General features: G+C 38.6%; 1 protein-coding gene across 1 annotated transcript in view; it reads right to left on the reverse strand.

Annotated features, from left to right (window-relative positions):
* LOC104024735 (histone-arginine methyltransferase CARM1) overlaps window positions 1-23,516 on the reverse strand; it is a 77,727-nt gene that overhangs the window by 35,020 nt on the left and 19,191 nt on the right. Inside the window, 3 exon segments of the mRNA XM_075726441.1 lie at window positions 1,179-1,283; window positions 1,490-1,596; window positions 15,243-15,368. Coding sequence (XP_075582556.1) covers window positions 1,179-1,283; window positions 1,490-1,596; window positions 15,243-15,368 — 338 coding nt within the window.

The following is a 23,516-nucleotide window of genomic DNA, read 5'->3' on the forward strand; positions in this document are numbered from 1 at the left end:
CTTCATACAGAAAAGCACAGAGAGGGCTGAGAACACTGACCTCAGAAGCAAGACTACATGAGAAGAGACCACAAAAATTGACACAATGGAGGAATGATATAAAGAGTATTAGATCTTCAATCCTCCTTTGACTCACAACATAAGAGCAAAATGACAGAATTAGAAAGCTGATAAATTAAAAATCTTACTAAAGGAGATACTTTCCCACATAATGTGTGATTACATTATGGAATTTGTTGCTGTATTAAGGGTGGAATCAGAGAAGAGTGTGCATGTGGTCTGGTCCTGGAGAGGGTCAGCAAGTCTCTAGTTAGTGTGACTAACTGCAATAGAAAAAAAAAGTAAAAAAAATTGTAAAATATTCTAGTCCTATGCTTTGCATTTAAAGGAGCCTAAAAAAATGAAATTAGAAAATTACTTAATCTGTGGCTGGGAGGCAGATTATCCTACATCTCCCCAAGTGTAAGTTTTCTTTTGGCTTTTGCTGAAGTATCTGGTTTGGAAAATGTGAGAGGCAGAGGACTAGACAAAGAAATAATAATGACTGTTATATTCATTACAGTAGTCTTTAAGGTCTATATACATATTTTAGAGATGAGTTTGGCACCTGAAGTTGTAAGTTCCTGCATTGTTTCCAAATCTTTGCCTTGTATAAATGGAGTCACAGCAGACAGTTATGTGCTTGCTCAGTTTGTAATGACTGTGGGGTGCAAAAACATTCAGTGTAGACCTCCATGAAAAAGACATAAACTAGAATACCTTTGCAGGTATTTACAAGAGACTATATGGCATAATAGCAAATATACAGTCAACAGTTAAGATATGGAAACTAATATTGTATATGAGCTCCAAGATGCTAAATGGTAATGATAACAGCCCAAAATGTCACGAAACATATACGTGTAGGTTCCCAGACTGTCAACAGAAGACAGCAGAGGAATTTGTAGCTCGTGTTTGGGTCTGTGTTTGGTGCCATTCATCCTGAGGGTGTACCATCACCAGATTTCATTGTCATCCATGAGCTTGATGATAAAATTAATAGTATAAAGCGCACATGAATTAGTATATTCATGCACAAAGTCCCAGGTGAGAAAAGGCTCCAGTCTGATCAGTGTTGCTCTACAGGGTAAGTTGAAGTTTAGAGCCTACGCAGCATATTGGAATATTTAAGAGCTTACCTTGTCTGTAAAATCTATGTGGTTCTGTAGGATAGCTCTGTGATAAGTAGCTGTCCTCACAAAATCCTGCATCATATTCTGTTGTTGAGACAGCCAGCCATAAAACTAAAAGGAAAGGAGGAGAGGAAAAACAGGAAAAAGATAAAGCCCATCTTCTATCAATCTTACCTTAAATTACTTGGTACTTAAATTACCAAGGTCCTGACCACCCTCTGAATAAACCTAAGCTATCTTTCTAACTGACCTGGTGACTAAGGTCAAGCAAACAACAGTAACTTAGATTTCACAAACTGGCACTGAAGTTTCATTACCTGAAAATACTGAGCAGCGGATGCTTCATCTGTTCGCTGATTGAACACAGAGTTCTCCTTCTTTTGGCTACGGCATCTCTTCAATGCGTTTGAAAATGTGTTGTATTCTGGAAAAGAAAAATAAAAAGGACATAAATGTAGCAAAAGACACAAGGATAGTAAATTAAGATAAACATCCAATGACAAGATAAGAACACAGTCACACTTGAGAGGAATGCTTCATTTGGCTTATGGTGTTCATAAATACACAGTAAACAGTTTCAATTTCGTTAAACAGACAAGAGCTGTTGCAAAGATATGTCCAGCATTGAAAGATTTTAAGAAGCACCTGGATGCATTCAACAGTGCTGTCAAGGATTCTCCATTCAGCATAGCTAACTCCTGCAAAACATCTGTGATGGTGAGCTCTAACAGAGGAGTGGCTGAACATAAGACTCAATCTACTATTTCAGGTTAATCTACACTAACCCAAGCTCCACACAGAGAACCACCTAGGGTTATTGTGAAACGCATGGATTTGAGTGTGGAGGTTTACCTCCTAGAATAAAACACTCAAATTTAATTGGTCTAAAAAGCCAGACTGAGGACCATACATCTTCCTTTAGAAGCAGTCTAGCTAAAAAGCTCAGTTACAGCCCTTCAGCTTCTGTTGACAAGATCATTTCTGACATTAGGTAAGTAATAGGATGTCCCAGTTTCAGCTAGGAGGAAGTTAATTTTCTCCCTAGTAGCTGGCATAGTGCTGTGTTTTGGATTTAGTATGAGAAGAATGTTGATAACACACTGATGTTTTAGTTGTTGCTAAGTACTGCCTATGCTAGTCAAGGACTCTTCAGCTTCCCATGCTCTGCCAGGTGCAGAAGAAGCTGGGAGGGGGCACAGCCAGAATAGTTGATCCAAACTGATGAAAGGACAATTCCATATCATATGATGTTGTGCTCAGTATATAAACTGGGGGGGAGCTGGCTGGGGACAGCGATTGCTGAACGGGGACTGGCTGGGCATGGGTCAGTGGGTGGTGAAGCAATTGTGTTGTGCATCACTTGTTTTGTATATTCTTTTATCATTATTATATTTTCTCTTCCTTTGCTGCCCTATCAAACTGTCTTCATCTCAGCCCATGGGTTTTACTTTTTTTTTCTGATTCTCTCCCCCATCCTACTGGGGGTGGGGGAAGGGTGAGCGAGCAGCTCTGTGGTGCTTAGTTGCTGACTGGGGTTAAACCACGACACAGGAAAAATCATGTGGACCTAAGAAACAAATAACGAGTTCACACAAGGGCTTTTGTCTCCATCTTTTAAGATCAAACCAACCTCCCAAGTGTAAAGTAATTCCTTGATGTCCAAAAGAAAGGCACTTGCCAGTAAGTGGAGAAAGTCTCTAGAAAAAACACTGTAAGGAAAAATTGTCATGGGGGAAATACAGATGACAGCAATAAAATCAGGGATGGAAGTCCTGCATCTTCTGTTCATACAAAGACAAGAGAAGATAGAGAAATCAGACCGCACCACATTCATAATTTGCTAAACCAGAGAGACAGGAAACTCCTACAACAGTTCACAGATTTTCAAATAAAGATAGCAATTGCCTGAAGCATGTAACTGTGCACTGGGAGGTACAGCTAAGTGCTCTAATCATTTGGAGATAATTCAATAATTCAATAATTTGAATGGCCTTTGAAACAAAGGGTCTGAAGATAACAGAAACAAATCATTAATAAACTTCTCAATACAGTAAGCAAGGAGAATTTCCCTCATCATTTCAGGAAATTTTGAAATCCTCAAAACAGAGATTTGGTTGCACTGATCCTTTTCCACTGCAGAAAGCTGGCATATCCAAAAGGGAAGAGATGTAAAATATAGCAAGTGACTTTCGCTTTAGCTTTGGAAATCAGGACAAGCTCAATGTCAGGTGGTTTGAGAATGAAAACAAAGACCCATGTTTACACAACCCAGCTTAAGCATGGTTGCTGCAAATTTATCTTTAATGGGCCAAAAAAGTATCTTTGACTAGGGTCTTGAGAGAGAAATCATCAGTAGAAAATTTTAAACTCTTGGGAAAAGTGTATAATAAAGACAGTATAGAATTCAGTAAAAGCATCACAATTTGCTATTATTGTTATCCAAGCTTTCCAGTCTTTATACAGCTAGAAAGCACTAGAACTAGAAAACTGGATGGAAAGAGCTCCATCTTTGGGGCAGTCATACATTGTTTCACCGTAAGAATTTCACACCAAAAATGTGACAGACAGCCATACTTCCTCAGAGAAGTCCAAATAAATTGAGGACACAGCCCCTTGTACCTCTGGGCTACCCCACATAACAAAGTCCCCTTATAAGCATCCAGAGTTCAAGCCATTTCTCTCAGTTGAAATTATGAGCAGTCTAATATCTGCAATGAAATAATTTTGTTGAAAGTCTGGAACAATAGCTCTAAGAAGCATCACCACATTAGTTTGCTGTGAACAAACAGGTCAGCTCGACCTTACTCTAGCAGAAGACTGTAATGGTGGCAGAAATTGTAAAACACAACTCACCAGCTTATTCAAATGTACTTCACCTGCTGAGGAAATCTGCTAGAGAGCTGATCTGTTGCCACTCTGCAGAATATTCCCATGTAATTTCCAGGTGGGAGAAAGTCCCACTTTGTTACTTCTGGCCTGTCAGCTCCAGTGGGAAGAAGATGCCATATTCAACATCTGAATTTGGGGTGATATGGGAGTCTCAAAATAATTAAACTGTTCCAGAAGTAGAATTACCATGAAAATGTACAAATGTCATCAACATGCCTTTTCAACTCCCACACAGGGAGGATGGGCAGAATGAAACAGTAAGTGTTTCATGACAATGAAGAGCAGCCCAAATTACAGACAATGCCAATTTTCTACTGGAAGATGCAGAAATCAGCTTAAGACAGATCAGTGCCTTCTTTCTCTGTATGGAGAGACAACACCAGAAAAAAGTCTGACTCTGGACAGTGGAGATTTTTTTCCAGGCAATCACCCATTGTCTCAAGCTTCTCTGTCCTGGTTTCGGCTGGGATAGAGTTAATTTTCTTCCTAGTAGCTGGCATAGTCCTGTGTTTTGGATTTAGTATGAGAATAACATTGATAACACATTGATGTTTTAGTTCTTGCTAAAAGCCAAGACAGTTGATCCAAACTGGCCAAAGGGATATTCCATACCATATGATGTCATGCTCAGTATATAAACTGGGGGGAGTTGGCTGGGGGGCAGCAATTGCTGTTCAGGGACTGGCTGGGCGTTAGTCGGCAGGCAGTGAGTGGTTCCATCATTTGTTTTTCCTGGGTTTTGCTTCTCTCTCTCTCTCTCGTTGTTCTCCTTTTCATTACAATTATTATTATAATAATTATTATTATTATATTTCAATTCTTAAACTGTTCTTACCTCAACCCACAGGTTTTCTTACTTTTGCCCTTCTGATTCTCACCCCCATCCCACTGCGGGGGAGGGTGATCAAGTGGCTGTGTGGTGCTTGGTTGTCAAGAGAGGCTAAACCACATTATTCTCCTTTTTTTTTTTCTATCTGAAGGTAAGAGATGATGCTTGACTCCTTTTTTTTCTAGTCACTCTTCACACATTATTTTCATACCTCTGCAGAGACTTTTTGGTAGCTCAGAAGAACATCTTTGGTGTCTTTGGTGTCCAGGAATGAGAATGGATTTCAAAACCACATCACTGTAAGAAAAACTGGAAAAGCTGGCCTAGAGAGGTTATGCCGTAGAAGTTTTTATCCTTGGAAGTTTTCAGAACATAACTGTACAAAGCTCAGAGCAACCTGGGGCTGAACCTCCTTTGCAAAGGAGGCTTGACCATATGAGTTCTTTTCCAATTGAATTATTCTTTGATTCTATGAAAAAAAATATGATTTCTTTGTGATACAGTACTTCTTTATATACAAATAAGACGCTTGCTGCTGGAGCTCTCCAGAGTGCTGAGAAATTACAAAACTAGTACTCACTGAGTTGAAGGGTACGTCAAAACAGAAAGAAAGAACAAGAGGTTGATGGAGTCAGATGCCCTTAAAGTTTTCATAACACGGTACCTGCAAGATCACAAGAGTCTCTGGCAGACTATAGAGAATTGTCTCATTTCATTCATCAACCTCAAGAAAAATAGAGAATTTAAATCTTCTCTATTACATGGCAGTAAAGATTCAGCAATAAAAGAGCATTAGATCCAATACATCTCAGTATTTTCACAAACTTTAAATCCCAGCTCCATGTTATACATATTCATCAGTGGCCAACACTGTGAGAAAAAACATCTGAGCATAAAAATAGAAATAAACATTTAATTGCTCTTGTTGGACGGGAAATGAAAAATACACTCTACTGAAAAAAGCAAGAGCAACCAAGAGCACTGGTTTGCAATTTATCCATGAAAACTTAATGATTCCACCTTTGAGAAATCTTCATAGCCTTGTCTGATCCTGTGCTGACTGAATAAATATACTGTGAAAAGTCCCCTTACAGCATGAATTTGCTCCTCTTTTCTTTTTCTCATCTGTTCAGTGGATGTTAGTTTATCCTCAACATTTATAAGTAAAACATTCACCAAAAATCTTTTAGTTGCTTCTACATACTATTTGAGGGAAATTATAGCTAAATAGCTACAAACTAAAGATCAGGTTGTAAGGAAGGTATTACTGTTGCAGACGTGAATTTGGGAAATAAATTCTCCCAAATTAGGTCCCCCTACTATAGAGAAGAGAAATGGGTTTATTTTTCTTTAGCATGGACAAGGAACACCATGTTTCTTCCTTTTGTAGACTGTCCCAGGAGAAAGAAAAGTATTTCTCTCAAGTCTGTTTTCTATATCCAGCAAGTCTATTTTCTATATCTAGGAACAATTTACAATACTCTGTCTTCTCTCCAGTTGCTTCTGCATGCAAACACACTAAGCTGTTTTCTTCCTACATTTTATGTAAATGAAATTCTTATTCGCCAATACCTCATCCTGCTTGTGATATGAAACATGGCTTTATCTGCATATTGATCAAGGTCCTTAAATTTAATTTTGATCTTCCTGAGAATCTGGGAACTTCATCTGCCACATGTAGAAATATATCCAGAAGTGATCTTGGCTTTTACGAAAACTGGATTTTCTTCTTCATTTAAAGTAAGGAGACCAGAAAAGGATCTACACCAAAACCAGTTTGGCTCACTGACAGGCTAGAATACTGGTGGGTCGGGTACTTTGGAACTCTTTATTTTGCAACCAGCAGTCAACCATACAGAACTGGAAGTCAGTAAAATATTTTTCAAGAACAGCCAAAGAAAATTTTTTATTAATCCTTAGCCCTGTATTCTTCATCAAGGTTCTAGCACTCTATATATCTCTTCCTTTGATGATGTAAGGAATTGATTTTCTCATCTCAGGGAACAATCTGGTAGGCTTTTCAGATCTTCTATCATCTTTTCAAAAGCAAACTCAAGTATAATGCTTTTTTACTGAAGGGTGTTGTCCAGTAATCTGAGTGTAGTGTTTCAAATGTCACCCCTTCAAGAGTCTTCTATCCAGTCCTGAGAGATTCCTTCTATTACCTTGAACAAATCATGCAGGCTTTTTGCCTGTTTGTTCTTCTATAAAGAAAAAGGTCCTGCTTGCTTACAAAATTTTCTGTGTTATCAGGTGTTATACTTAAACAAAAATTAATCTATCCTGTAAAATCCAAAATTAATGTGCCTGGAGGGGAGGGAGGGCACAAGTGCTTCTTGATGAAGTGCTCCTTAATGCTATGCACAGCCATCTTCTTTCACCCTTAAGACTCTTTCTTTTGCTTTATTCTCTGAAAAAAATGCAAACTGGGAAGACAGTTGTGACTCTTCTTGAATGGTTTTGGCTGTCTTCAGAAAGATAAGTTACAATTTTCACTGACTGAAAAACAAATCCTTGTGCCCCACCCCAATCACTTAAATCAATCTAAAGTTTTCCAGTAGCAGGTTGAAAAAAAACCTCAAAATTTTACAAGTGTTATAGCCATGTTCCAAGAGTGGCAAATTAATGAATCAAGGCTTTAAAATGTAACTCTTACAGTGCATTTACTCTTTCCCATGCATTGTAAGACCTCCAATAACAACTCCAACAAGAATGACCTGATGTTCTTGAGGATAGAGGGAAGCAGAAATATTTATTGTGTTTTCATCTATACCTTTTCAGTATTTCAAACCCCAACCCAAGTCAAAAGTCCCCAAAACCCCACTGATGTTTCTCTTTCAAGGAGCCTCATCTGGATGTCACTCTGAAAATAATGGAAAATATTGGAATGAAGACCACTATGAGTATGCAGCCTAATCTAGTTTGTATTAGCTAATCTGGACACTAGTTTACTTCCAGCATAGTAGAATAGGCTGCAAAACTTGCCCAAGTGCTGGGTGCATCTAAAAGACCTGCAGTCACTGCAGTTAAGTATAACACAGCACTTAAATCTGTACATTTTGCCTGCTGAAATAAACTGTTTTTAAAACACCTGTACTTATAACTGGTTCAAAAGTCCTCCTTAAACTCTTTGATGTGAATTGAAGCTTGTGTTCTATGGTCCATAACACAGAAAAAAATTAAATCCAGCAAGTCAAACTGTCTCTGGTTTAAAAGTCAAAAAGAAACTTGGAAAATTATTTAAATTCATTAGGCAGTCTTCAGTAACTGCTTATGTGCAAGCTCTTACTTCACAACAACTAAATCTCCTTCCAGTAAGGGGTACACTTCCTCACATCTATTGTACATCATGTGATAAAAACATTCATGCAAGCAGCTACCAGGAAACAGCAAAAAAAGCGTAGTTCATATTCTAGTGTACCCCGTAATAAATGCTTCTTTGGAGCAAAACTCATATTACAGAATGTATTGTTAGCTTTCAGAAGAAAAGTGTCAGTTTCTCCTTTTTGTTTTAGCCTTTGAGAAGGCAAGGAAAACTCCCACTCTGGTGGGCTGAAGTGCTTTCACAAGGATCTTGGTGAGGAAACTGAAAAAAAAATTTCCCTGCAAATAATTTCAAAGAACATAAAAAATGTAACTCTCAGACATTTTCTTTGAAAGCCAAGCTTGTTAGGATTTTTATTTATTTCTCATTCCCCCCCTTTTTTTTCAAATTAAAATCTGAAAACAGGAATTAATTTGAAAACTTTTACCTTGACAGAAAGCTGTATCTTGCTGAAAAACTGAGGCATTTGGCTGTAGAGTTTTGACTAGTGATACACCTCATCTAACTAACATTTGCTGTTGGACATTAAACATATGCTAATCAACTATACAGTTTGATAACTTGTCAGAGATATTCTGCAGATACTACTGCACTGATAGCCTAAAAACTGAACTATGTAGAAACTGAATGAAGGCCAGCTAAAACTGATTCCTGAGATCAAAGATAACAGCAACATCCTTCTAAAAAGCCCTGCTTCTGGTGTCTCTTTCACACTACTCCCTTCCCAAAAAAGAGAGCAGAAGCCCCAGCCCCTGCAGCACTTCCCACAGACACTTTCATACTCCATTCCTGGTAAATTGTCACTCAAATGGTTGCACTCTGTGTAAGCAGTGCTGCTGTACTTTCTCTTTACAAAATGCTTATCCTCACAGCAGAAGACACAGACACACAAACACAAGTTACTAACATAGTGCTACCTCACCCATCTGCTCAAAACAGATGGAGTCTCTCACTACTCCAAAGGGGAAGAGGGTGGAGAAGCAACAACAACAACAAAAGTCTCCAGTAACAAACCTGGATGGTTGTTGGGGAAGAAAGGGAAAAAAACCCATACACACACAGAATAAGGGAAAGAAAACTCAGTGCAGAATAAAACCCCACAAACTCCACACAGCAGCAATCCAACATAATGCTACTTGCAATAAATCATTAAATAAATATATTTTACCAACAGCTGTTAGATTTTCTGATCTAAGGACATTAGCATAACAGCCATGGAGAAGCACTACTCCCACATTATTTTGCATTATCTGCTGCAGGCTGCTATTACCATGCAGTACCTACATTAAGCAAGCCTAATTTGGCCTGTAACTGATGACAGTCATAACTTTGGCCACATTTGAAAAAATGAATGGAAGTCAGTCCATAACTTCTCACAAGACTATATCAAAAGATCAGACAGGTCAGGCTGTCTCCTGTTAACAAGTGGGACACAGTCTTCCCTTTAACAGAATTGCAAAATACCCGAATAATAAAATGCCTGCTTTGCAAAAAAGTGAAACATTCAGTAAAAATATAGAAAGCTTATCAAGGTCAGATTATTATCCAAAGCGTCTGAGGTTGGAGTATTATTTCTAAATGATGAAGAAAATATTTTTGCTTCTATTCAGTTGTAAGCATCAGACTTCAGAAATTCACAGTGATGCCTACTACAAGCACCCTAGTAAAATTCCAACAGCATTCACCACAAGACTCAAAAGAAAAAGCTCCCAGAAATCCTGGGTTTAGACCACTTTGACAATATTTATCAAAAATATTTTTCTCTTTATGTTATACCTTTTAACCTATTATACAGCTTTTCATTGCCATAAACACAGCAGATTATAGACTAATGGGATTCTGTTCATTTTAAGAAGTCATTTACTAATATTTCAATCTGCACTAGATAGTTTTGTTGTAAACATTACTGAATATTAAATCACAATCTTCAGACTAGGTCACTTACCACAATGCTACTTCGTAAGTAAATTTCTGCAGCCTTCTTTCAAAGTTTTTTTATGAGTCTGGATTTGCAATGGGAATGATTTTGTCCCAAACACACTAATGGGTGAATCATTTCAAGTGTCAGCATAGGAGAACTAGATGCTTAGAAATTCAGTCAGTAAGCACTTCATCAGCACACAGGGGGCTCAATTGGTTGGGCGTTTTTACAGGAAACATGATTGATGGCCTTGTGTCATTCTACATCAGGAACTGGATGCCAAATGTTCCAAATCTCATTAAGTTTCCTAAGTCATACTTTTCCCAAAGCAAAAGCCTTTTCTATTTTTAGCACCAGTAATATATGCTTTCTTTGGTAGGCAGAAAGCAAAATACTGTATCACCTCCAAGCTAAACATCCTAACTAAAATCGATTTTCTTCTAAAGGAACATTCTACCCATTAGTAAGTGATTCACACTGATATAAAACAAAAATGAAGCCAAACTGATGAAAGCTGGTTACCATCAAGAACAATATTAAAGGATTACCTTTAATTTCAAGCTGCAACCACACTCCAAAGCAATGTGAACTAGCAGATGTGAAAGCTTCTCCCAAATGTTACCAAAAAAAAGTCATGATTTGCAAAATGGCATTATAAAGTATCTAAACATAAATGTTTCATTTTCTTTAAAATGGCCATTAGAGTTGTATTAGACAACAGAGAGAGAAATTAGTTTTTAAGTTGTAGTCAAATTTACATAAAGGTTGTACAGATTATTGTGATATTGCAAAACTTCTGAAGTTAAACTATACTTTGGAAACTATTAAACTAAGAAGCATTAGATTCTTTCTTTTATTCTTCCTCAAAAGAACAGATGATTTTTATGTAAAGAAGCTTCCTCAGAATAAAAATTACACTTTAATGAAGGAAGATTATTTTGCTCAGTACAGTATAATTGGATGAAATGGAAATATTGAGACAGATACTGTTAATGCAGGTGGTTCGCTTGTGTCTTCTAGTTTTAAATAGCCAGAATGCTGAAAGTCTTGGTACATAAAAAGTCTAGCAGTGCTTAGCAAGAGCCTCTTCTGAACTGGTGGTCACAGACATGCCTCACATGAAAGCACTATCTGGTAGCACTGTATTAGTGGCGAATAATTTTCGAAATACTGCCAACATTTTCTAAGACATACCTTGCCTCACTGGAATGAAGTACTGTCTGTTTTAAACAATTATCCCTCCTCCCCCCAATCTCTTCCACTCTTAGCAGACCCCAAGACATTAGAACTAAATGGATTTTTAAACACTCTGAATGATTGGACAAATTCCCAATACAAGCATGTTGCCACCTTCAACACAGAATTGGCACTGCCATATTGTAATTTACAGGCAGGCAGTTCTAGCAGTACTCATACCTAGCAGATAGGAGCAAAAAGATCTAGAAATTTAAAATCCTTCGTACAGTAATTTTTCCTAAAACTGTGGGAAAATTACATTAAATTACTTGCCTATAGAAGAAAAGAAAAAAAAAAAAATCGGATCATATCTGGAAAGGCAAACACTAATGTTAACTACGCAGAAAACAGCCCAGAATAATTTCAATGAAAATACCAGAATGTTATGAGTTACTCAAAAACTGTGGAGAAGTGACTGACCTTTTCCCAGCCCCTTTATTTTGCCCTCCCAGGAATCAAAATCAATCAATACTTTAAAATGCTAATGCTAAAATCATTCCCACAGAAATGTTCAAAGAAAGCCTGGAGAAACAAAAGGTACTGAAAATAGTGCCATAAGTGATTAGGTCTTGAGCTTCCCTTTAGATCCTACTACCATCCCATCACACTCTCAGAGAGTCAGCTCAAAACACCACAAAGGTTGTGAATGGTTGCCTCTAACTGGATCAAGAAAGGCAATGGCACAGAAAACCACCGACTGAGACAATGGCAAACCCAGAGGTTTGAACAGCAAGACCAATGGATACAGACGCAGCTGAAGGCATCGTCAGTGGCAGCCTTCTCTGTTAAGATTTGCAAACAGACCAGCAGTCTCCAAAACCACATCATGGGTATGTGTTCTTGCACACCACAGTCCCCAGCTCCAAATACAACCTAGAAAATTATTATCAGACACTTAATTCTTTTGAAATTGAACAGGTCAAACTGATGGTTGCATATTCCCAAAGCCCACCCAGCATTTGGGACAGCCACATAAATGAATTAACTCAGGGAAAGCACCTACAAAGCTTAGAGCTACTTTGTGACAGTGGAGTAGTTTAGAAACCGTTGTATGACACACAACCAAAGTTTCTGCCCCAGAGGTGAGAAGTTAGGGATTACAATTGTTGCCCCGGAGGTGAGAAGTTAGGGATTACAATTGTGCATGTAGTATGGCTTAAAAGTCAAAACCTTTCTGTTTTTTTAAGCCATTCCAGTAGTAGAACCTCCTACCACTCTTTTGAGACTAGCAAATGTTGGACTTCACGATCATTGTGAATTGCAGAGGTGCAATTACAGTCAATGCTCATGAATTAATTCTGTGCTAAATTAAGCAGGCCATTTCCACCAAGGAGTAGAGAGCTACATACCAAGTCTGCCACAGATGAGTTACAGACTGGCTGGTTGGTCTGTTACAGATAAATGATCTTTGTTTTTGAAAGAAAAGCCTGTAGGCTACTAACCTTCATTTTTATTGCCTGCTTGATCCTACTCAGATGTTTAACATATGTTCAGCAGGAAATGAAAGATACAGTCTATGATTTATGACTGTCTAAATGCTGGAACCAGAACAGCAATTCTCTGTGTGGGCACAAGCAGGGCATGAATTTCCCTCTCCCCCCAAGTCCTCACTCCTCATCTTCCTCTACCTTCCTAAAAGACAGTGGACTTAAAAAACCTAAGACTTTTACAATGGATTTTCATAACTAACACTTAAATTATAAAAAAGGAGTTTTCAGTCCATTTTTTAGTAACAGCATTATTTTTATTTATTATACACACATACATACTTGCAAACACATAAAACCGAGAGTAACACCTACACTTGTACACAGCAAAAAACAAAGGTTAGCTTCTGCTCTATAGCCTTGACTTCTTTGTAAAAACATATAACTTCCTCAAGTTTGATATACTCAACATGTAGAAGGTACCAGCAAACTATTCCTATGGCATGGGGAAATAACATCCTACAAGTAACTTGCAGCTCAATGCAGCATGAAACACATTCCATTTGATACCAGCAGGTTTGTCATTTAATCTGAACAGACTTTACTTTGACCAATCTACTATATTCCTGTCATTTTATCAATGAGTTGTTGCATGGACTAACAGGCCATTTGATTTTATTTTCCCCTGAATTTTAAAGATGGAAAAAATATAGAAAACACTCTATTTTGTCATGTTAACACGTAATCAGAAGTAATAAATTAAGAGACTTATCTATACTGTTCTTGTCTATTTCACAATGTGTAGCTATGTAAATAAACTAAACACAAGTCACCAAGGAATATAGCTAAAGAGAGGACTGAATTTACCACTTAATTTACAAGACACTACTCTCAGGAGAAATACCGAACTGTACAGAAATTAGCTGGATTTTTTTCAACTTTTTTTTTTTTTTGTAAAGGTGGGGAAGAGCACTGAGAAACTTCTTTTGCCTTGGGATACCAAACTATCAGTGCCTCTTGGAATCAGAAGCTTCCTAGGTAGGGAAGACAGGGTAGAGATTGGAGACCAGAGTACTGAAAAACTTGCCTGACTCCTTAATTATTAGTTATTAATTATCTCAGCAGTGAGATAATAAATTGCTAAACAATCTAACCTCAATTATCACTTCAGTTATGATGTGGGTCTCTGTAACAGAGACAATATTGTATTGCAGTCTCAAAAGAAATAAATTAATGAAAGCACAATACTGAATTGTGACACTCAGATACATAGATAAAAAAACAACAGACACTCACAGTCATTCTTAGCTTACATTCATATTGTTTTAGTAAGGTAAGAGGTTGAAAATGTGAACAGTTTTTCTTGATGGATACAGATGAAAGGCTGTAACCAGGTACGACTTCAAAGGCCGTGAAGATTTGGCACCCAACTGAAAAAATCAGGTTACTCTAAAAACTGTATTTTCTAGTAGAGTGGGATTCAAGACTTCATGTATTGTGTCTGCATGACACAGGACTAGCAGCTTGTTGCACAAACAAACCTATCTACGTGCAAATTCTCAGTCCTTGATGCTTTGAAACATGTATGTGTCTTTAAATAAGCTGCCAAACCTAAAATCTAATTGCTCTGTGCCTCACTTTCCACACAATATAAAATAGAAATAACTATAATGGCCTCCTGGAAATCACCAGGCCTATTGAGGTAGGCTGCTTTATAAGAACTGGTTATTGCTAAAGAGGAAGGTGTATGTTACCTATAGTTACACAATTTCAAAATGAGTTGCGGCCATGCTGCACACTGGTCAGAATAAATAGGCAGCCTTCTGAATTTCCTTGCATAAAAACTAAGAATGTTTTTCCAAAAGCCAGTATGAGGACATGAGGATATTAAAAAGTCTCAGCTGTTGGATTTACAAAAACACAGGTCAGGTGGAAGTATAAAAATACTGATCTCAACATTCTACTAAAATACAGTCATGTTTCTACAACAGATTGAGTTTCTTTTTCAGCATCACTACACACAAAATATCTATCCTAAGAACTGCAGGTGTATGTTAAACTACCTCAATTAACTATACAAACAGATCTGCAAGACAATTTCTGAATGGGGAGCAACAAGTGGCAGATTGCTCGAACAACGTATTACATTTACCGGTTATTAGAGTTTATGAAGTTGTCATATGAATGTGCATTTACTTTCTTCAGAAAATTAATCTGCAGTTGTTTTGCAAAAATGTTACGTCCACTATGTGAATGGTCCGTACTCCACAAAAGGCAGCTGGAGTGGGTTAGAAGCAAATGAAGTTACACAAATCACCATAACAAAATGTAATATTTAAATAGCCAACATGAAACAGAGGTAGAAGACAACATATTTTAAAGCAAACTTTACTAATAGCGTGGCAGGAAGGAGAAGATACTCACAAATGCACGCTGTACTTACCAGCTTGTGACTTGAACTGGAGCAAGGCACTGTTGTATCCCAGCGTAATTAACACAGACTGTTTTCCCACGCGACAGTATTCAGTGTCTCTGTTAACCAAGCATTTAAACACACAGACTCCATCAGCTGAAGGGAAAAAAATACTTTAGAAAACTTTTAGCACTTAAAACCAAAACCATATAAAGAACTAGATGTCTCTTTTGATTAACAATATACATAACCATGTATCTGAAGTACACAACTTGGTGAGAATACACTTTCTCTATCATTGTTTCTTAAGCCAATTTTCCAGTGACCTACAGTTTCCATCCCACTTATCATCCATAGTTTCTTGAAGCTGACCTGTCCTCAGAAGAAAAAGAGAGCTGTCTAAATTAATTTTTACCTGAACCCTAACAATGTCTTAAATTAACTTTTTTTCTACTTCTTTTGCTTCTGTAATCCTATGTGCCGATGTCCTGATAACCTCTAGAGATGGTGCTCTGGCAAATTAAATGGCAGGGTAAAGAGTCAGGGATCAATTACATTGACTAAACGAGAAGAAGTAAACTAGCTTTTTCCAGAAAACACACACTACATACCACACCATGTATGACAACTACCAATAAACCTACCACATGAGAAAAAATAATGCAATTTTTCAGACAATGAAGAACACGTAAGTACTTCAGAGCTAGGAATAGGAGCAACAGAGGGCAAGCCTGTGTACTGTGCTCCCTGGGGAGGGGGATCCAATATCAGAGGCTTACGTGGTGCAGTACATCAGTACACACTGTCTCACTATCAGCCTCGCAGCTGTCCGGAGGCAACTGTGTGAGCACACCAAGCAAGATGCACATTATCACTTTCAGAAACCTGAAGAGGTCTGAAAGGGAACTTCATGCAAATGGCAGCTATGGACATGGGCTACAATAGGTAAAGCTTTTAAATTGTGGGGGGTTTGTGTCATATATATCTTGATCACTCAAGCAGCAAAGCTCCAGGACTTAATACCCCTGGACCATTCTTTCATGTATTTTAGTCCATTTTGCTGATAAGTGTTTATTATGCTCCCCACATGCACATTTTATCCTGCTGGAGATAAATGATAAAACAAAACAAAAAGAACCACCAGACCTAGAAAAAGTAAAAGGTTTAAGGCAAAACAGAAACAAAAAGACAACTAAAATCAAGAGTTCACAAATTGGCAGTAACACAGAAAGGTGATACACTGCAATATACTAAAATGTGTGCGAGAGAAAAAACTGAAGGAAAGCCAGAATGAAGGGGAAGAAAACACACATCTTGAAAAGCAAGAGATGTAATAAATAAATTATTATTAAAACTCAGTAGAAAGCTAGTTATACACTGAGCTGAGCTATGTTATTCTGCTAGCAACGTTTGAAGGACCAGAGTGAGAAGGCATACATAGACACACACCATATGGGCACCCCGTGCATGTTTTTAAGCCTTACACTTCACAGCACCTGCTGTGATGAGATGTGAACAGAACAGAAAGACCTGTAAAAGATGTTCCACATGTCGAGCAAAGTTTAATCAGGCAAAAAATGTTTTCAAGAAAGGGGATATGTCTCACGCGGGCTGGCACACTTTTCCATCTGCACGCTCATTTGTTTTTGTAGCCTTTTGCGTAATTTAGGCTTGTGAACAAACTGAAGGCAGACAACTGGACTTGCTACAATCTGTCACCACTGTCTCTTTAATGGAAGGCACACACTCAGCCTTATATTTCCTGGGCTGAACAGAGCCAGCTCCTCTGGTGTACTCTTTTTGTACACCATGTGCTGCAGTTGCCTAACTATCTGGGCTTACTACAGTTTGCCAAAGCATTTCACAGATCTGCGAAGTGGTCAGCACATGGAGTTCTGGTGTTCCAGAAGCCCTGGCTGAAGCACGTCTTCTTACATTTCCCAAAATGCAAACTTTTCTTCCACACATAACCATCCATGCCATCTTCCACAAGAAATTTTAAAAACATATATATACTGCACCAGCTATTTAGAATCTCAGTACTAAGAAAACATTCAAGCTAGTTGTAAAAGCAAAATACTCTCAATGTACAGCGATACAGGAGTAAATTAACCCATTTCTAACTCACACTGTCTCTTAGCACACACATGAAATTGACTTTTTATCTGTGTCTCAGTTCATTCATACTGATCTGCACCTGCATTGGAGCAATCCCAAACATGCATACAGGCTGGGCAATGAGTGGAATGAGACCACTGTCTCTCTGCAGAGGACTTGGGGGTACTGGTGGATGAAAAACTGAGTATGACCCAGCAATGCGCCCTCACAGCCCAAAAAGCCAACCATATCCTGAGCTGAATAAAAAGAAGCATGGCCAACAGGTCGAGGGAGGTGATTCTGGCCCTCTACTCTGCTCTTGCGAGAACCCCACCTGGAACACCACATCCACCTCTGGGGTCCTCAGTACAGGAAAGACATGGACCTGCTGGAGTGGGTGCAGAGGAGGGCCACAAAAGTGATCAGAGGGCTGGAGCACCTCTCCTATGAGAACAGGCTGAGAGAGTTGGGGTTGCTTGGCCTAGAGAAGGCTCCAGGGAGACCTTATAGCAGCCTTCCAGTACTTAAAGGGGACCTACAGAAAAGATGGGGAAGGACTCTTTATCAGGGAGTGTAGCGATAAGACGAGGGGTAATGGTTTTGAACTGAAAGAGGGTAGGTTTAGTCTAAGTGTTAGGAAGAAATTCTTTACTGTGAGGGTGGTGAGACATTGGAACAGGTTGCCCAGAGAAGTTGTGGATGCCCCCTCCCTGGAAGTGTTCAAGGCCAGGCTGGATGGGGCTTTGAGCAACCTAATCTAGTGGAAAGTACATCTGCCTGTGGCAGCGGGGGTTGGAACCAGATGAACCTTAAGGTCCCTTCCAACCCAAAGCATGTGTGATTCTATAATTTTATCAATGCTTTTTTTTGTACTGGAGACCCAAAATGGGATGGCTATTCAGCCTGGAGATGGCTTTGGGGGGACCTAACACCTATGTGGAGGTCTTTGAGAAGATGGAGCAAGGCTCTTTACTAGGGCAACCAGTAGGAGAATGTAAGACAGTAGTGTAGTTAAAGCAGAGGGCCTTGTAACCCATTAAAGCAGAAGCACACTAAACAGATATGGACTTGTTTTGAACTCAGACATAAGTACATTGATATAGCATAGCTGTACAAGTGTTTTTGCATGCAATGGTCCTGTAAAAAACAGTATTGCCATTGGTATGAACAGGCCACAGGCCTAATGCAGACTGTGCAAGGCTTTTTATCATATACATATATACACCTGCAAATTATTTTTAAATATTTGACATTTTGCATGAAGAATAAGGATAAATGCCTGCCTCATCACGTGTGAGGTCTAAATACAGAGATTGTTATTCAGAAAACTGCACAGAAAACAGTCGTGGAATGAGTCCTGCCTTATAACATTCCACACAGATATAACAGTCTTAAAACAAAAATATTTGTATATTCATCCTCAGAATACATTTTACATTCAGAATACATAACATGGAAGAAGTCTGTAAAGTGCAGGACGAAAACATGTTGAACTTTTCTTTCCCTTTTTTTCTATTCAGGTCTTAAGTTAGTGGGGGGTTTCTTCACCTGCTAAACAGTCCAACCTTTCGTAAGATTACACACTTACTCACAGGACCTCGACAAATCCTCATTATAAAGGTTTTCATTAAAAGAAGTTTAAAAAGTTTGCTGCATTGGAATAATGAAGATTGATCTTTTCTGAACTCAACAAAAATACATGTTGTCTTTATGGTGGTTATTTCAGACTTCATTATTTCATTATTATTTCATTATTTCAGGAGGATATCCTTCAATAGTTAGCACAGTATTGCTCAACAGCTGTGTTAACACCCAGCCATCCCAAAGCAAGCTGATTATCACCATGCACGAGCTGAACACCACCCTGCAAAGCATGCAAAACTTTATCTCACAATGGATATGAATTTGTTCTCAGGATAGTCAGATTGTAGGGTAGTCATTCACAGGTTCCATTTAATTCAGGACAAAGATGATGGTACCCAGCAAAGCCCAGGAAAAACAACACTTTGAAAGAGGTGGAAGGCTGTCAAAAGTCTGGCAAAAGCCTCAAGGATGGTTCTTCCTTAAGTGAATGATCAGCAACCTCTGGAGATGAGGCTGACCTGAAGTTAAACAGAATCCTAAACATAGATGCCTGTATGAAAAGAAACATGCAATCTGAGCTTGGCTCCTATACTGGTAAAGAAAACTAGGCACACAGCGTTTGCTGAAGACTATTAGATGTGTCATTGGGTTTCCTGAGAAATTAATAACTGGGAATATCTTAGAAAGAGGAAAAAACAAAACAATTGGGAGTTGATCTAAACATGCAGACAGACACACTAGAATGCTTTCACTTTATTTCTCCTTATGTCCTTCTAGAAATGTGTATCTATTGTGTATATATGTATAATATTGCCTATATATATAAAATTTTTACTGTAATTATAAATTTATTCTACTTTAATTTCCCAATGTACAGTTACAGTGATCACTCTAAGATCATACCAAACAGGTCAAATCATAGGAGTATTAGTAATTTTTTTACTATTTTTAGTATTAATAATTATTATTATTAAACTTCAAGTTTTGCTGGTTGCTTGACACCCCTAAAGCCACAGCTATCATATACAATTCAGAATCTGTACAGAAATTTCATGCATTCATTTCATATACTTATTGCCAAAAAAGCAAAAACATGAATAATTAATCTCTCTATCCAGCCATGAAGGGCTGGTATTTGGAAAGCCAAAGTTCAGCTAGACTTGAAACTAGCAAAGGATGTCAAGGACAACAGGAAGAGCTTCTGCTACTACATTATCTTTGAAAAAAACCCCAAGCACCTATTTTCTAAGAGAGCTGAGGGTAAGCCAAAAGATTGCAATTCCTAATCCTGTACTTCAGCCACAAGAAAATCTCTGAATCAAATCCAACTTGAAATCACAACTAATAAATCACAACTTCATCGCAAGAGAAAGGTAGAAAGGTATTTATACTATATCTACTTCCATTTATTTTAAGCTCACTTGCTTTACTGATTGTGAGTCTGTATGTTCAGGATCCTAAACTTTCTCAAATAAAAGAGAGCCTCCTGCAGAAAGCCCCAAAACCATTTGCCTGAAGTTACGCAGCATGAGTCCTGTATACAGTGAGAGCTCCTTTCTCACCCACAAAACACTTTTGGAAAACCAATCCACTTAGCCTAAGTTGCTTAAAAATGTATAGCTAAGAAATAAACCTATTACCCCCCAAAAAAGTGGTAGTTTTCTCAGAATCTAATTTTGGAAACACAACAGGTGCAGTGGCTGTCCATATTGAATAACCTATTAGGCATTAGGAAAACATACTTTGAATCATACAACCTGCCCTCTTCTGAATAAAACTACTTGCCTCCAGAGCATCTCATTACCACTGCCAAAGCAGTCAATCATCACATTTAGAAGTTTGTTCACACAGAGGGTGATTAGAGTACAGTAATTACAGGGCACCCTTGCCAGAAAATTATGCTGACATACAACTACATTCCTTTAATCTAGTCTTACTTCCAGTTTACTTTCAGTATAGACTGGAATGTAACTAGGCTTGTACAGCCAGTTATCAGCCACTCTGAACAGTAAATATACCATTCCAAAGTATCATAGAATCACAGAATGGTTTGGGTTGGAAGGGAGCTTTAAAGATCATCTAGCTCAAACTCCCCTGTCAAGAGCAGAGATACTCCACTAGGCCAGGTTGCTCAAAGACCCGTCCAGCTGGACTTTGAATGCTTCCAGGGAGGGGGCATCCACAACTTCCCTGGGCGACCTGTTCCAGTGTTTCACCACCCTCATTGTAAAAAATGTCTTCCTTATATCTAATCTAAATCTACCCTTTTTCAGTTTAAAACCATTACCCCTTGTGCTATCACAACAGGCCCTACTAAAAAGCCTGTCCCCATCTTTTCTGTAGGCTCCCTTTAAGTACTGGAAGGCCGCAATAAGGTCTCCCTGCAGCCTTCTCTTCTCCAGACTGAACCACCCCAACTCTCTCAGCCTTTCCTCATAGGAGAGATGTTCCATCCCCTGATCATTTTTGTGACCCTCCACTGGACCCATTCCAACAGGTCCATGTCTCTCCTGTGCTGTACTTTAACATGGAATTGCTGTGTGCTTATGGCAGTCCACTCCCCTTGGAAGTGTCATGGGAAGGGCTCATTGAAATGTACTAATAATTTTTTGTTACAACTTGCAAAGACTATTTTTTCATTTGAAAGGCTGGGCCTTCACTTAAAAATTACCTGGGTTTTTTTTGTTTGTTTGGTTGGTTTTACTGTGAGCCATAATCCAGCAACTATCACACAGCAAACATTTTGTCAAAAAGTAACTTAAAACATTATTTTTCCAGATCACATTTTGGGGTAAACATCACATTTTTCCCAAACACAGCAATGTGAGTGTAACCAGATAGAGAGATCCAATCCTGAATAGTAAGTGACTGTGTTGTGGAAAGGCTACAGTGGTATTGGTCTAAAGTTCGAAGCTAAGTGTATCTCGAAGTAGTTACAAAAACATGTCTGTACTCTTAACACTGATTAATCTTGAAGTACTACTCACAGCAGTATTAGGCAAAAAAATATTATGTATTACTCCAATTTTAGGTGCATGTTAAGAGAATGGAATATAGCACTGGGAAATTTTCACTTCCAGCTGTCACTTAAATATTCCTACAACCCACATTTACACTGACTGAGATAATGGCCATTTTGGAATCAACTCAATGAACAGTTCATTCCAAAGTCTCTCACTCATCCTGTCTTCTGCCATGTATTAATTACCAATTACAATTAATACATCATGGTTAAGCCCTAAGTATAGTGAAATCAATTGCCTGCTAACTTGGAATACTCTACATGTTCACTGGAGCTCCTGTGGACGTTCCCCACATATTTTCTGACCTTTAGGGAACAGATGGCAAACACCCAGATGCTGAGATCCTTCCTCCTCCCAGCCTGTGAACTATATAGTACAACAGCATCGGTAAAAAATTATTTGCCATGTACAGACCTGTACAGATCTTTCTTCACCTTGACAGACAGGCAGCATAATGCTGTGCTATTTCAGAACAACAACAAAAGACAGAAAAGCACCAGACTTTGTATTTTGGTACCAAGACTCATAGGCAATAAAGATGGTGGCCAATGTCATACCCTGCAGAAGTATGTGAAAGGCAAGGTAAATACTTCTTTTCCCCCCTTCAGTTAAAATGAAAAAAGAAAACAACGCACTTCAAACTCAGTACACAGAATCAATACCATTTCAATTTGTTGCTTTTGCATTGCGCTGACAGCTCACTGCACGCCTGCAACAGTCAACTACAGAAGACTTTAATAGGGCTAGTAGGTTGTTAGTGAACTGAGGTGGACAAGGACATTACTGACAGCATTGCTTTTCTACTTGCAGATGCCAGAGATTCTCTGTGATAACCTCTATTTCCTCAGCCTGACTTTGAAAATAATTTCATATCCATTTTCAGTGGAGCATGTCCCCAAAGTCTATGCACCACTGAAAAAACTAGTCCTGCTTCCCCCATGGGCTCTACGTTCACTCTCTCATTAGGATATGTTTCAGGACACTCTTAGGACACACTTCACTATATAAAAAACCAACTTGTAAAAGGGTTTATAATTTTACTGTAAATAGGAGAAACAAAACCGTTGAAGAAACCCCCTCACTTCCCAGCTATTGAAACATCTACAGAATAGCACAGCAATTTTAAGCTTCGGGGGGAAATGCAGCATTTCAGAACAGCATGTCTTTTTCTTTTAAAGGACATACAAAACTTACATGGTTTAAAGGCAACATAAGCAGGGCTCTCTCAAATCCTGAACAGTGCTCCAAGAAACTAGAAGAGGTCCCCTGGACAGACCCCATTACTCCCACCCAGCATTAAGAGTGTTGACTTCTCATTGCTTTTCCCTCTCACTTTATTCCTTTCATATACACAATCATTTTTAGGTTTTGTGTCTTTTCCATTTTAAGTCATTCGATGCCATCATGCACCACTGTGTGGCTTAGCACCAGGTGGGATGCTGCCATCAACTGGACCAGGGGCATCATGGAGGCAGAGGGGAAGCCCAAGCAAGGAAGCTGTGTGAACACTGCCTTGGAGACTGGCTAGCTGCAGGACCCCAGATGCCAGAATGACATGTTTTCACCCTGACTCTTCCCACTTTGTTTACAGAAAGAGAAA

This window comes from Pelecanus crispus, chromosome Z (assembly GCF_030463565.1).
Source record: "Pelecanus crispus isolate bPelCri1 chromosome Z, bPelCri1.pri, whole genome shotgun sequence".
Classification (NCBI taxonomy): domain Eukaryota; kingdom Metazoa; phylum Chordata; class Aves; order Pelecaniformes; family Pelecanidae; genus Pelecanus; species Pelecanus crispus.